Below are 14,503 nucleotides of genomic sequence, written 5' to 3' on the forward strand. Positions count from 1 at the left end.
TGAGAACATTGAAATTCCCCCTTAAAAAAATGTACAAAATGTTCAAATAGAAACTGTTCAAATCCAAAATAATGTACAAATATGTATCCGGCTGTTGTGGACCTTTTTTTTTGTTCGAGCCTCCGTCTGCATGTCCCAACATCAGCTCTGCTCTGTTCCTTTCCTCCGCACGGCAGATGAAGAACAGCCCCGTCCAGGACAAGAGCCCCGTGCCGGGAGACGACTTCGTGGTCCTCCCCGAGCCACGCACGGCCATCAACATCTGCTCCAGGGACACCATGAACATCACCGTGTCCCAATGCTCCCTCCGCGTCTTCAGCAACCTGGCCAAGGTGCAGCTCACCGTAGCCCACCCATATCTCACCGTAGCCCACCCATCATTCACCGTACCCCACCCATATCTCACCGTAACCCACCCATATCTCACCGTACCCCACCCATATCTCAACGTACCCCACCCATATCTCACCGTACCCCACCCATATCTCACCGTACCCCACCCATCATTCACCGTACCCCACCCATATCTCACCGTACCCCCCCATATCTCACCGTACCCCACCCATCATTCACCGTAGCCCACCCATATCTCACCGTACCCCACCCATATCTCACCGTACCCCACCCATCATCCACCGTACCCCACTCATTATTCACACAGTACCCCAGCCGGTGGTCTCAGTACCGCACCCAGCGCTCTCAGTACCCCACCCGGCGCTCTCAGTACCCCACCCGGTGGTCTCAGTACCCCATCTGGTGGTCTCAGTACCCCACCCGGTGGTCTCAGTACCCCACCCAGCGGTCTCAGTACCCCACCCAGCGGTCTCAGTACCCCACCCAGCGCAAATATTAAATATTAATTCTAAAAGTATACTTTGGACCCTGTATCATTGGTTAAGAAACCATGGTTATTCTTGTATAGTGTTGAATTGCAGAGAAATTCTAGTTCTTGTACATTTTGCAGGATAAAGTACACAGACGTCTTACCTTTTTGTCACATGCTCTGGTCAAATTCAGACCAGCTGAATAAGTGGAACAGTGCAAACAAAGCTTTTTTGGACAGAATTCATTGTCATTTAGACTAACCATGTAACTGCCAGGATTTATTGGCATCGTTCACTGCCCAAGAAACGTGGGTTACGATCCTGTGATATTATCTACAGTGCAACACAAACACTGAGCATAATAAAGTTTTAATGTTGACTTGGTCTGCCTTTGGCAGGCTAGTAATCGCTCTAGATGGCAACTATTTCCTGGTAATCATGTGCAGGACGGTTTGTTTTCAATGTTCCTGCATGAATGTCTGCCTCTAGTCCGGACCAATGAAGGCACTTTATAATGGGAACACTGTCTGTTTAAATTAGACACTATTAATGGATACTGCCCTCTAGCTTTACTAGGAATCGAAATGGATGTTCTTTTCATTTTACTGTTGATACCAGCAGCTACTAAAACACAGAGACAGGAACATGCTACTTACAAGCTTCTATGCCAGCCTATGATAGCAGCCTTCAAAAATGGCATTCTGTCATATTTAATCTATCTATATATATGTGTATACCTGTCTGCACATAACCAACTTTTATCTTGCATCAGACAAATACAAATTTAATCTGTATTTGAACGTAACCGACTTTTATCTTGCTTCAGACAAAATTCAAATTGAGTCTGATATTTAATCCATTTTAAATCAGGCCTTCTCCGAGAGCACCGCCTCCACCTTCGACCCCTCGCTGATGAAGGAGAAGGCCCCCTACACCATCCGCAACGCGCTGGGCCTCCCGCTGATGGTGCAGCACTCGGCCAACCTGCGGGTGGTGGGATCCCCCACGCTGGGCAAGCTGCAGGAGGTGGCAGTGGGCCAGAGCGTGGACCTGGACCACTCCATGTTCCAGTCCTCCTCCAGGGGGAAGCTGTCCGCACTGCAGCGGCAGGAGAGCAGCCTGTTCAACCTCACCATCGGTACGTTTGGCCCCGACCTCTTCTGCTAGGATGCAGCATTCGTTCATGGGCCCCTTCTTGTGCCAATGGTTCGGCGCTGAAACTGCTGTAGAAGATGAACGTTTGTACCTATTTGGTGTCGGTAACGTGGGTGAAGTTCATATTGACTAATAAAAAAGTAAGGTGTATTTATACATATATTTCTACCCATTTTTTATCTCATATATCATCTAAATACACATACTTTGTACTGTTAAATGAACTCCATTCACATATAGATATAGATATAGATACATACAGACAGAAAGACATAGATATAGCCGGTGTATTCCACCATTGTATGCTGGCCGCCGATGAGTGACGTCTGTGTTTGCTCCCCAGTTCCGTCGGGCTACAGCGAGATCTCCAACATCGCGGTGGACAAGCCGGGCCGCCGGCTCTACAACGTGCGCGGGCCCAGCGAGGTGGTCTCCATCCTGCTGCAGATCGACGCGTCCGAGGGCAACAAGGTCATGACCGTGCGCTCGCCACTGCAGGTACTCTTCCCCATCAGGTCCTCTCTAACGCAGTACCTTTTAAGGGCTCACATGCCTTCACCAGCCCTTCAGACACTTGGCAATATTGCACAATACTTTTTTTACATCTCCCTGTTTAACCAGATTGAATTTGACATATTTTTATGATATTCTTCATTTCTGTTAAAACGTACATTGTATTTAATTGTATTCTTATTCTATTGTATTCTATTCTTTTTCAAGCACAGGAAATACTGAGTATGCCACACAAACATTTCACTGCATATCCTGTATGAGTATGTGACAAATAAAAACCTTTGAGTCTTGAATCATGAATCCCATGGACGTCGTCAATCTCAAACCAAACGCATCAATTGTTGCGGTTCCTCTTTCAGATTAAGAACCACTTCTCGGTTCCCTTCGCTCTCCTGAAGTACTGCCCCGCGTCCCGGAGCATGGTGGAAATCGGGGTGGCTGAACCCGAGAAGGAGTTCCATGTGGCCCTGGAGAGCTACAGGTACTGTTAAGGCAAGCCGTACTGGACCACAGAACACTGCCATTTATTACTGGTAGTGTCAGTGACTTTGTTTTTATCCTGCTCAGGAAAGTCTGTAATTATTCCAGGATCATAAAACACAGGCAGCTGTTTTGTCAGGAATTGTAACCCCCCCCGCTGCATGACCCCGTCGGGGTGTATGTCGCAATATTTACCGGGTCGCTCTACAATATCCCACTCATCACATGGCTAATTTCTTCATTTAAAATTGATTTTAAGGCATAAAAACCTGAAGATAAATAAATAAAGCAGTACAATTCTGATAAAATGCATGAAAAACATCTTGCATTTACAGGAACACTATCTTTAAAGTTTGCTGGTGCGTTGTAATCGAGTTTACCCACACCCACCAATAGTCTTATTGTTATCAAAACCTCCCCCTCCACGTCCTCCTCCAGATCCCAGCTGTTCCTGCAGCCCGCGGGGCCCCTGCAGGGCCAGTACGGCGCCTCGGCCACCTGCATCTCCTGGAAGGAGCAGGTGCACCGCAGCACTGAGGTGCGGGCCCAGCTGCAGTGCCCGGCCAGCGACACCAGCTTCCTGCCGCTGATGGTGAGCACGCTGGCCGTCCCCGACGACCTGCGGCACATCGCCAACCACGGCGACCACGAGTGGGACCCGGCCTACATCATCCACCTGTACCCGGCCGCCACCCTGCGGAACCTGCTGCCCTACACCGTCCACTACCTGCTGGAGGTGAGCCCCGTTTCTGTTGTCGAGGCGCCCGCTGAACAGCCTCGCTGAGCACCGACCAAGAGGGGGCGTCCCTGCGCGAAATGCCGCAAGAAAGGCTGGGAGATTTCCCGCCTTTGCAACTGGTGCGGGTGTTGTACGAGGCATCCGGAACACACCGTTAGACGCCCGCTTCCGACAGCCAGTTGGAGTCTGTGGAGATCGGTGCTATTTTGTAGACTTCGTTGCAGTTTTGAATGTGAATAAGCTTTTGACTTCATGCTATTGTGTGCTGAGGATACTTAGTTGATCTCGGTTTAACTAGCAGTTCATTTCTAACTAACAGTTAATTTAGAGAATTAAGCAGTCTCCTTTTTGGGTTGATTTCATTTTGGAAGTATCCGAGTAGGTTATTTTAATTCATATCAGATTGCTAACATTGCAGATTGCTAACGTGCACATCTTACATATCGGGTAGGCAATTTGGAGAAGGTAGCCAGAGTAAGATTCATTTTAAGCAGTTGGCCTTAATTTAATTTGGGTCAAATCAAATGTGGCAGGCTTATTACATGCCTGCCACAGCGGCCAGAGTTTTTTTCAGTTGATTTATAGATATCTGTCAGGGTGGAAAGGGAATTTCAACAAAAATGTCAAAAAATAAATTGCTTCCCCATGGGGCTTTGGTTATATCAAATCTCAAATGGCATCTCTTGAGTTAGGACCCAATTTTGACTGTAGAGTTTGGTGGTCTGAAGCCTCGCTTAAGTCGCCATGTGAATGTCAATGTAAGTAAATAAAGCAGCATGAATGACCAGACGGCGCACGCTCCTCCGACCTGCAGGGCTCCGCCGAGTTCCACAAGCTGCCGGAGGGCACCAGCTCGGACGTGCTGAACGCGCGCGTCAGCGGGGAGGTCATGGAGCTGGCGCTCATCAAGTACCAGGGCCGCGAATGGCACGGCCACCTGCGCGTGGACCAGGGCATGCCCGAGTTCCTCTCGCTGTGCTTCACCTGCGACTCGGACCCCAAGCTGACGGTGGACGTGGGCGTGCACCTGGTGCAGGCGCAGGGCCAGATGCTGCTGTCCCTCTTCAGCCCCTACTGGATCATCAACAAGACGTCCCGGGTGCTGCAGTACCGCGCAGAGGAGGAGTCGGTCAAGCACCCGGCCGACTACCGCGACGTCGTCCTCTTCTCCTTCCGCAAGAAGAACATGTTCAGCAAGAACAAGGTGCGTGGGACGCCGCCAACGCAGGCTGGTCGTTTTCTTTGAACTGGGGGTCTCAGCAGGGGACCTGGTTTGAGCTGGTTTGAGCTGGTTTGAGCTGGTTTCAACAGTATATATATATATATATATATATATATATATATAAGTATACTCGCATGCCTCTTTTGGTTGCATTCGTTGTGGGGCAAGTTACTTACAAAATGTAATATTACATTGGATTTGTGTTTTATTACAAGTGTTACTTTCGTTGTTGAGTTATAAATCACATCACAATATTATTTTTGGTTTGCAGTAACATGTGACATATTAGAAGCGAAGAGCGTTACCCGCAAAACGACCTAAAACAAGTCAACAAGACTGCTGGACTACTGTCGTCCTGCAACATTTTGGCAGACATCAGGATCAGCCCTAAAGGCTGAGAGGGCTTGCGGGCTTGCCGACACTCATATACGAGCGATTGGACTGCGTCTTTTTTTTCCCCCCACAGATCCAGCTGAGTGTGTCCACCAGCGCGCTGTCCGATGGCTTCTCTCTGGACACGGTGGGCAGCTACGGCTGTGTCCGTTGTCCCGCCAGCACTTTGGACTACCTGGTAGACCCCTACACCCCCTCACACTCACACCTAACAAACACCCTGCTACCAAATGATATCAGGCTCAGTATCTGTAGCCAATAGTTAGGAATATTCTGGGTCAGTGTTGGAGGGGCTAAATTATGAAAGCATGAAAGTATGATACAAGTCTGGAGAGTCAATGAGAGTGTGATCAGATTTGAAGGCCATTTTATTCTTGAACAATTTGAAAGCCACTGCTTGTTCCTATTGCTGGTTAACACACACTCACACACACACCCATCCACCTACCTAAACACTCACACAGACACACACAGACACACACAGACATACACACACACACACACAGGGTTAAAACAACAAGGATGAATGCCAGGCGGTTCACTATACGTCCTAACATGAATGTGTGTGTGTGTGTGTGTGTCTGTCTGTCCGTGTGTGTGTGTCTGTGCGTGTGTGTGTGTGTCCGTGTGTCCATGTGTGTGTGTCTGTCCATGTGTGTGCGTCCGTGCGTGTGTGTGTGTGTCCGTGTGTGTGTGTGTGCGTGTGTGTGTGTGCGTTCCAGGTGGGGGTGAGCATCCAGATGAGCAGCTTCAACCTGACGCGCATCGTGACCATGAGTCCCTTCTACACCCTGATCAACAAGTCGTCGTACGAGCTGGAGGTGGGCGAGGTGCCAGAGGACCCTGGCTCTGGGGACGTGAGGTGGCACTACATCTCTGCCTCCGAGGTCAGTACGGCCCCCCAGCCCCCTGCTACTGCTACTGCACTGCTGCGACCAGGGTGGGGAACAGATATCTATACGGCCATATATCGTCGCCCTTCTTCCTGCAGTATGACAATCGATACACTGGTGCCAAATATAAATTATTATGTTAATGATAAATAAATGATTATTTTAAAGGCAATAACTGACAAACTCAGTTTGGACCGTGAATGAAGACAGCAATCCAATTTACTTTTTCACTGACATTTTTGATCCGATGTATCGTGATGAAAAAAGTATGTTGATGAAAAAAGTGCACAGCCTTATACATTTCAAAGCGGGTTCCATAGTTGACTAGCAAGATCCCTAATGACTGGTGTATGATCAAAGGTCTTGCTCTTGTTTATAGCAAATGTGAACATTGATCTATTTCTCTTTTCATGCCAGTGTGAGTCTGGATCCAACACCCTTCTATTTCTATTTCTAGGCATGCTTTCGGACGGGTTTGATTGCACCGTAACAATCCTAAATAATCAGTCATCCTTAACCAATGCTCTTGTCCTTTCCTTAATGTACAACCTCCAAGAGAAATCCATGTCCTCCTCTCCTCCCCTCCCAGTGCCTGCCCCTGTGGCCTGAGAGCGGCACGGTGAAGCTGTGTGTGCGTGTGGTGGGCTCCGAGTCCAGCTCCAAGTCCTTCTACTTCAACCGGCAGGAGAGCGGCACTCTGCTGGGCATGGATGTGGTCAGTGAGCCCCTGCTGTGAACGGGAATCATCCATAGGATAACCCACCGTAATCCAGGAGAGTCCTGCCACACCTCAGAATCAGAATCCCTTTATTGTCATTGCATAAACTACAACAAAATTGTGGTAGGGGCTCTCAAAATAAGTGCTTTTAAAATAAAAATAAAAGATTTATTTCAAACAAAAACAAAATGAGGAAAGGGTTATTTTTTAAAAAAATACATAGAATGTTAAAGAATTCAAAAACAAATATATATATATTTTAAAAAGTCAGCCAATTTTAAAGGTCAGATTGGTATGATAATGCAATAATTTATAATTCTGCATTATTTAGAAAAAGAACAGCTCTGGGGTAGAAACTTTTTTTTAGCCTGTTTCCATGTTCCCAAACATGGGATCCATACCTACCCAGGAAAAGCTCTATATATTTTTTTGATTCATTAACCACAAAACCATCCGAGTAATTTACACAAACGGCCTGTAAAATGATATAATTATAAACAACTCTACCTACTGTGTTCCCATGTACGGTGTGGCTATGCGCCTTGCAGAGCTGTGTTGAGGTGTGTGTTGTCTCTGTGTGGTTCTGTCTGTATAGTGCGGAGGGGTCATAGTCGACGTCAACATCACTGACCACTCCGCCGTCATCAGCTTCACCGACTACTACGACGGAGCCAGCCCGGCTCTGGTGGTGAACCACACCCCCTGGCTTACCATTGGCTACAAGCAGAGGTTATCCCCGCCCACTGCACAGTATCTCCCGGCTCACCGCTTGCTGTTAGCGGCTCACGCATGACACGCGTAGACTGTGAACACGTCACCCTAGGATTGACGGTTAACTCAGCGCAGTCGAGCACACGAGGGCAAACAGCAATGTTGCGTTTACATGATAATATTGTCAATTTGATTCGATTAGATACAACTTTATTAATCCCCGTAGGAGAAATTAGTTTGTTGTGTGCAACAGTGGAAAAACACAGGATAAAAATATAATGCAATACATAAAAAAAGGGCAAAAGTACTAATGCAACAACAAAACAATCTGAAAAAAAATGTAAATTATAAAAGTGTAAAGTGTAAATTGTAAATTATAAAGTGGCTACCAGAAATCCAATATAAATTGGCTTATGACTGACTTCTCTATTCCATCCGGCTCTATGTCCCACCACCACCACCACCACCACCACCACCACCACCACCACCACCACCACAGTGGGCAGTCCGCGGTACGGGAACTGAAGCCCGGCAAGGCCCAGCGCTTTGCCTGGGACGACCCGGCGGGCGTCCGCAAGCTGAGCTGGAGCTGCCTGGAGCACTCTGGAGAGCTGGACCTGGTCAAGGTGAGGCCCGCTCACTGAGACGGGACGGCTCACTCCTGACCACAAACAGCATCGCTTCCTTTATTGCTTTGGGGAATTCATCTTGTATTTCAATACCTGGTGCGTGAAATGCAACCCTTTTCAATGCCCTGGAAACGTATAATCCAAACTGCAGCTCTGAAGAGGCTTCTGAAAGCCTCTGGGCGGGGAGGAAGTGACAGCTACACATTGTTTAACTTGATACGTTTTGTGATGTTTATCATAAAGTGTAGACAGTTACGAAGAGTCAGAGAGGCCCTACCCTCGGGAGAGGGAGAATTCCGGCCTGGATAAAATGAACTAGGATGATGATGATGATGATGATCAGTCCATATTGGTTCCTCTACCCATGATCCTCCTCCTCCTCCTCCTCCTCCCCCTCTCACCAGGACGAGTGCGGTCAGTTCACGTACGACCGCCTCTCCCAGGCCCACTGGGTCTCCTTCCTGGACGGGCGCCAGCGTGTGCTGCTGTTCACGGAGGACGTTGCCGTGGTGACCAAGGCGCGGCAGGCGGAGGAGCTGGAGCAGTTTGAGCAGGAGGTGAATGTGTCCCTGCAGAACCTGGGCTTCTCGCTAGTCAACAACGCCAACCGGCAGGAGATCGCCTACGTCGGAATCACCAGGTGGCCGGGTCGCTTTTACCACCCCTCATTCTGCCAGGGACTCACCCATAGTCCCCGTTTCAGTATGCATCCACCGTAACGACTGCACAGGCACTGCTGTAACATGAAGAACCGGCACATGCACACGCACACACACACACACACACACAGACCTAAGCGCACACACTCACACTACTTGTGTGTGTATTGATATTTGATTCTTACTGTTCTAGTATCTATAATGTAAATGTATTTAAATGTATTAGTTATAATCATTTATTCATATTGGTTTGGAGAGCACCAAATCAAGCTTCTCCTAACCCATAGCTGTGTAGCGACCAAAGAGCGCTTTTAAATGGGGAAAAACACTCGACTTGACTGATGACAAGATGGCGGGTTGTGTGCAGCTCCGGGGTGGTGTGGGAGATGAAGCCAAAGAACCGCTGGAAGCCGTTCAACCAGAAGAACATCAACCTTCTGGAGAAGGCCTACCAGAGCCACGTGGCAGGGAAGAAAGAGGCGGTCTGGGTCAAACTGGAGTCCAACATAGAGGTGACAGAAGCCCAACCCAACCCAGCATTGTTTTGTTCTGCCTTAGATTGCATACCCGTAGTGCTGTGCAATTATTCACATTTTCATCACAATATCTATTTTATCCATTAAATGTTTTATAGAAATTGCTGGATACATATTTGTGCATTATTGTTGATTTGAACATTTTCTATTTGAAGATTTTGTGTATTTTTTTATAGGGAATTTTCAAAGTACTCAGTTTTAAAGGTTTTTTTTGAAGAGAGATGCAGAATAAATGCTCAGGTTCAATCGTGATTTCAAACTCAAAAATAATCGTTGATTTCAATGTTGACCGAAATAATCTTGATTATGAGTCTTTCCATAATTGAGCAGCCCTACATACCGGTGTGAACTACGGCCTTTCTAGGCTCTATCCACTGTCAATTGATTGGATGATTGCGTTGGGATCTGGTTGGCCGGCAGGTGAACTTTGGAAAGATCCCCATGGCGATGCGCGCGCCCTTTTCCTGTGCTGTGAGGCGGAACTTCCTATCTGGGATACAGGTGGAGTTCAAACAGTCGCCGCACCAGAGAAGCCTTCGAGCACAGCTCCACTGGTTGCAGGTTAGGCACACACACACATAAACACACAAACATGGAAAACACAAGTCTACAAACACACACACACACACAGACACGCGATCAGTTAAGTGTAATTTTTTTTAACAGTTAGACATCCAACTAACTAGTAATTAAGTAACATATGTATTATAGTATAAGTAACATATTTTTGCTCATGTTGTAGGTGGACAACCAGCTTCCTGGTGCAATATTCCCCATCGTCTTTCATCCTGTCCCTCCTCCAAAGTCAATCGCTTTGGATTCAGGTTATAAAGACACCACGTTCCCTTGAACCCCTCCCCATTCTTCACCTCCCTCACCCTCCCCTCACCTTGCCCTCATTCCAACTTCCATCACTCATATCCTAGTCCAGATCTCTTCCTTCTCTCTCTCGTCCCTCACCCTCCCTCCCCTTCATTCTAACTTCCATCTCCCATAGCTTAGTCCAGATCTTTTCCTTCTCTCCCTCTTTCCTCACCCTAACCTGGCATTCACTCCTACTTCCATCTGCCAGTCCTGATCTCTCCTTCTCCCTCTTTCCTCACCCTTCTATCACTCATATCCCAGGCCTGATCTTCTACTTCTCTCTCTTTCCTCACCCTCCCTCCCCTCACTCCAGCTTCCATATCCCAGGCCTGATCTTCTCTCACGTTTCCCTCTCTGATTCTTGGCATCTTCACCAATGTTAAACCAAATAATTCTGCTGTGTATCAACCAGAAATGTTGACAATAATCATAATGTATCATGAATAATAATACGGTTGTGATTGTGTTATCCGAACAGAACCAAAGCCATTCATTGATGTTTCCATCATCACACGGTTCAACGAACACAGTCATGTCATGCAGTTCAAGTAAGCTTTCCTGTTTATTGTAAAAAGGAAAAATCTGATTATTATTATATTTTTTCTTACTGCAAATCTTTAAATATTTGATTAACTCCTGCATACACAACAAGCATACCATTTACTTTCCTCCGGTTTCCTAATAAGTGATAATAATAACTATTATTATTAAATTATAAACAAGTTGAGCATCTTCTGTGTGTGTGTGTGCCGGAATGTGTGCGTGTGTGTGTGTTTGTGTGTGTCTGTGTGGTGCAGGTACTTTATGGCTCTGGTGCAGGAGATGGCTGTGAAGATAGACCAGGATTTCCTGGCTGCCATAGTGGCTCTCTTCACCCCCGCCACGGACGGGCGAGCTGACAGTCAGAAGGTAGAAACATGAGCATCCTGTACGCTGGATAAATAGACAGCATACGTTACACTGACACTATAGAGCTGTCTTGAAGTATAAGGGAAGTGAGCCCCCTGTTTCAGCTCGATTCGAGCACCATCAGTAAAACTAGAGTTTTCTCGCGCGTGTTGCGCGCGCTCAAGCTCTAGTTGTAATTAAACCCATAGCAGTAATGTGGAAACACCAGTCGTTAATGTAACAAATTTCTGAGCGCATAATATAATAACATTTTGCCTATAATGTTATATGCGGTGAACGTATAACATTTGTTCACCACAAATGACTAAAAGCAGTGCCAACGTTTCAATATTTTTTAACCATTCAGCGAACAAAAGGCAACAGGCTGATTATCGTTTAGGGGGCCACTCAATGACATGCAGAAGCGTCACCAACACGCCCACTGAAGTGGTGTGAGAAATGCAGACTTTCTACTCCTCATTCACTACCGAGAAAATACTACTTCGGGGGTAGTATTATCAGGAGATTTTCAGGGTACAAATGTCAGGATATGTTGTTCACACATACAGCCCATCAGGAGAATATCAGGACTTACACGTGTGTCTGAAAGCAGCTAGTGTGTGAGCATTTGATTACATTATGAAATTAGTCAACTTATGATAACAGGGGTAATTGTTCAATGGAAAGTGTAGTATACTATGAATGTAAATCAATTATTAAATAGCTTTAACTGTTATTCAGGGCTGAAAAGTGGATTGACATTTTAAAATGCAAGGCAACCACTATTGGTTAGTTGAAAATAATAATCATCATTGAGATTAAACATCTCTTCCAGTGTCATAAAACATCTAAAACAGTCCGCAGGGGGGAGGGGGGGATATCAATACCGCAAGACATTTGGGGAAGCTCAAGGAAGACAGTAATTAAGGTTGAGCAACAAAGTGTGATGACATTTCGGGAGGCTCAAGGAGGAGAGAGTAAGATTACATTTGAGCAACAAAGTGTAGTCTTGTGGTGGACTCTATAGACTAAATTCACCATACTGTGTTATTGACATGTTTTCGTTCTGTGTTATAGGGACACTGTTTCTTTAAGATCACGTGACTTATGTGTTGTTGCACCACTTATGGTCGGTGCGATGTTTGAATTTAAGGGTTTTTATATGACAAAATGAACGAGCTGCCGTTGCATGTCGAGGTGAGAAATTGTCTCCTCCCTACTTTCATCGCAATTTCTACCGTCTATAGACAGAACGTCTTACCTGGGAGAGTTTGTTGAGGGCGGAGACGTTATGTTTAAAAACATAACATCTTACCTGGGCGAGTGTGTCGCTGCGGTGTGTGCGTGCGTGTTCTTACCTGGGCGCGTGTGTCGATGGCGGAGCTGTTATGTTTAAAAACATAACGTCTTACCTGGGCGAGCGTCGCTGCGGTGTGTGCGTGCGTGTTCTTACCTGGGCGCGTGTGTCGATGGCGGAGCTGTTATGTTTAAAAACATAACGTCTTACCTGGGCGAGCGTCGCTGCGGTGTGTGCGCGTGCGTGTGTGTTCTAACCTGCGCGTGTGTCGATGGCGGAGCCGTTATGTTTAAGGGCGAGTGTCGCTGCGGTGTGTGCGCGCGCTTGTGTGTTCTTACCTGCGGGTGTGTCGTACTTTGTTTGTAATGCATTAATTGTACATATAAATAATTAGTTGAACATGCAACTCTTGCAGTACAAATTAGTACATACATTTGTTTGCGTCTTGTAATGTGTGTGTGTGTGTGTGTGTGTGTGTGTGTGTGTGTGTGTGTGTGTGTGTGTGTGTGTGTGTGTGTGTGTCCCACAGACCAAACTCATCCAGAGGGATCTGGACTCCCTGCAGGCTGAGCTGATGGAGGCTTCGATGACGGACACGTCGGGACTCAACTTCTTTGAGCACTTCCACATCTCCCCCATTAAGGTAAGCACACACACACACACACACACACACACACACACACACACACACACACACACACACCTGCACACACACACACACACACACACACACACACAAACACCTACACATACACACACACACGCCAGATATCAAATGTTAAAAGAATTTAAAGCATTCATTTGGTCCTGCCCTCTTCATTCCTGTCCTCCTCTGGGCCTGCAGCTCCACCTGAGCCTCTCTCTGGGGTCCGGCGGAGACGAGTCGGGCCAGCAGGACATGGTGGCCATCCAGTCGCTCAACCTGCTGCTGAAGAGCATCGGCGCCACGCTCACTGACGTGGACGACCTCATATTCAAGTGAGTCTTGAACACGAATATGCTTCTGAAGGTTTGAATCGGGCTAGCGGGATTGCTAGTGCTTCTATGTTTGCCTTTAAAAAGCACTCAAGGGCCCCCCCCCCCCCTCGTGGTCCTCTCTTACAGGCTGGCTTTCTTTGAGGTCCGCTACCAGTTCTACCGCAGGGATAAGCTGATGTGGGCGGTGATCCGCCATTACAGCGAACAGGTGATTCACCGCACGAAGATCATCATCATCATCATCCTAACAACTCTTAGAAACACTGACAGCTCTTGTAGTGCAGAGACCAGTGCTTTAGTGTTCGTATTTGTGTTATCTCTTGCAGTTCCTGAAGCAGATGTATGTTCTGGTCCTGGGTCTGGATGTGTTGGGGAATCCGTTTGGGCTGATCCGAGGCCTGTCCGAAGGAGTAGAGGCCTTCTTCTATGAGCCTTTCCAGGTAAGTCCCACAGGTTTACACACAGTTACTACAGTGGGCGACTTCCTTTGGATATGTATGGATCCATGGAACTAGTGATAACTGTGTGTGTCTGTCTGTGTGTGTGTGTTTGTGTGTGTGTCTGCACCTGCGTGTGTGCGCGTGTGTGTGTCTGTGTGTGTGTGTCTGCGTGTGTGCGTGTGTGTGTGTGTGTGTGCATGTTTGTGTGTGTGTCTGCGTGTGTGTGTTTGTGTGTGTGTGTGTGCGTCTGCGTGTGTGCGCATGTGTGTGTGCGTGCGTGGCCGTGCTCGTCCCCAGGGTGCGGTGCAGGGTCCTGAGGAGTTTGCGGAGGGCTTTGTGATCGGAGTGCGCAGTCTGCTGGGTCACACCGTCGGTAAGCCTCTGATTGAGACGGGTACATTTCACCCAACCCTCTGACATTCACAGGCACACAGGAACACTTAATTCAGCAATACGACTATGGTTATTATTAGGGTTGTCGCTGGACTATTTTGATCTTATTTAATCCATAATATGCTGCTATATTAATCAAATCAATATTTGCTGGGGGAAAAAAATTAAAAA

At 47.1% G+C, this 14,503-nt stretch overlaps 1 protein-coding gene across 2 annotated transcripts in view; it reads left to right on the forward strand.

Annotated features, from left to right (window-relative positions):
• Window positions 1–14,503, forward strand: part of vps13c (vacuolar protein sorting 13 homolog C) — a 60,602-nt gene that overhangs the window by 38,055 nt on the left and 8,044 nt on the right. For both annotated transcript variants that reach the window (XM_079737310.1, XM_079737311.1), the window contains 22 exons: window positions 177–332; window positions 1,695–1,962; window positions 2,323–2,477; window positions 2,852–2,973; window positions 3,411–3,708; window positions 4,526–4,915; window positions 5,400–5,504; window positions 6,049–6,213; window positions 6,809–6,934; window positions 7,533–7,666; window positions 8,148–8,274; window positions 8,682–8,917; window positions 9,304–9,448; window positions 9,893–10,033; window positions 10,215–10,296; window positions 10,815–10,884; window positions 11,134–11,245; window positions 13,051–13,164; window positions 13,366–13,499; window positions 13,626–13,707; window positions 13,826–13,939; window positions 14,237–14,312. In XM_079737310.1, the coding sequence (XP_079593436.1) occupies window positions 177–332; window positions 1,695–1,962; window positions 2,323–2,477; window positions 2,852–2,973; window positions 3,411–3,708; window positions 4,526–4,915; window positions 5,400–5,504; window positions 6,049–6,213; window positions 6,809–6,934; window positions 7,533–7,666; window positions 8,148–8,274; window positions 8,682–8,917; window positions 9,304–9,448; window positions 9,893–10,033; window positions 10,215–10,296; window positions 10,815–10,884; window positions 11,134–11,245; window positions 13,051–13,164; window positions 13,366–13,499; window positions 13,626–13,707; window positions 13,826–13,939; window positions 14,237–14,312 (3,352 nt within the window). The remainder of the gene's footprint in view (window positions 1–176; window positions 333–1,694; window positions 1,963–2,322; window positions 2,478–2,851; window positions 2,974–3,410; window positions 3,709–4,525; window positions 4,916–5,399; window positions 5,505–6,048; window positions 6,214–6,808; window positions 6,935–7,532; window positions 7,667–8,147; window positions 8,275–8,681; window positions 8,918–9,303; window positions 9,449–9,892; window positions 10,034–10,214; window positions 10,297–10,814; window positions 10,885–11,133; window positions 11,246–13,050; window positions 13,165–13,365; window positions 13,500–13,625; window positions 13,708–13,825; window positions 13,940–14,236; window positions 14,313–14,503) is intronic.

The sequence above is a fragment of the Pollachius pollachius genome, assembly GCF_949987615.1.
Source record: "Pollachius pollachius genome assembly, chromosome: 5".
Lineage (NCBI taxonomy): Eukaryota > Metazoa > Chordata > Actinopteri > Gadiformes > Gadidae > Pollachius > Pollachius pollachius.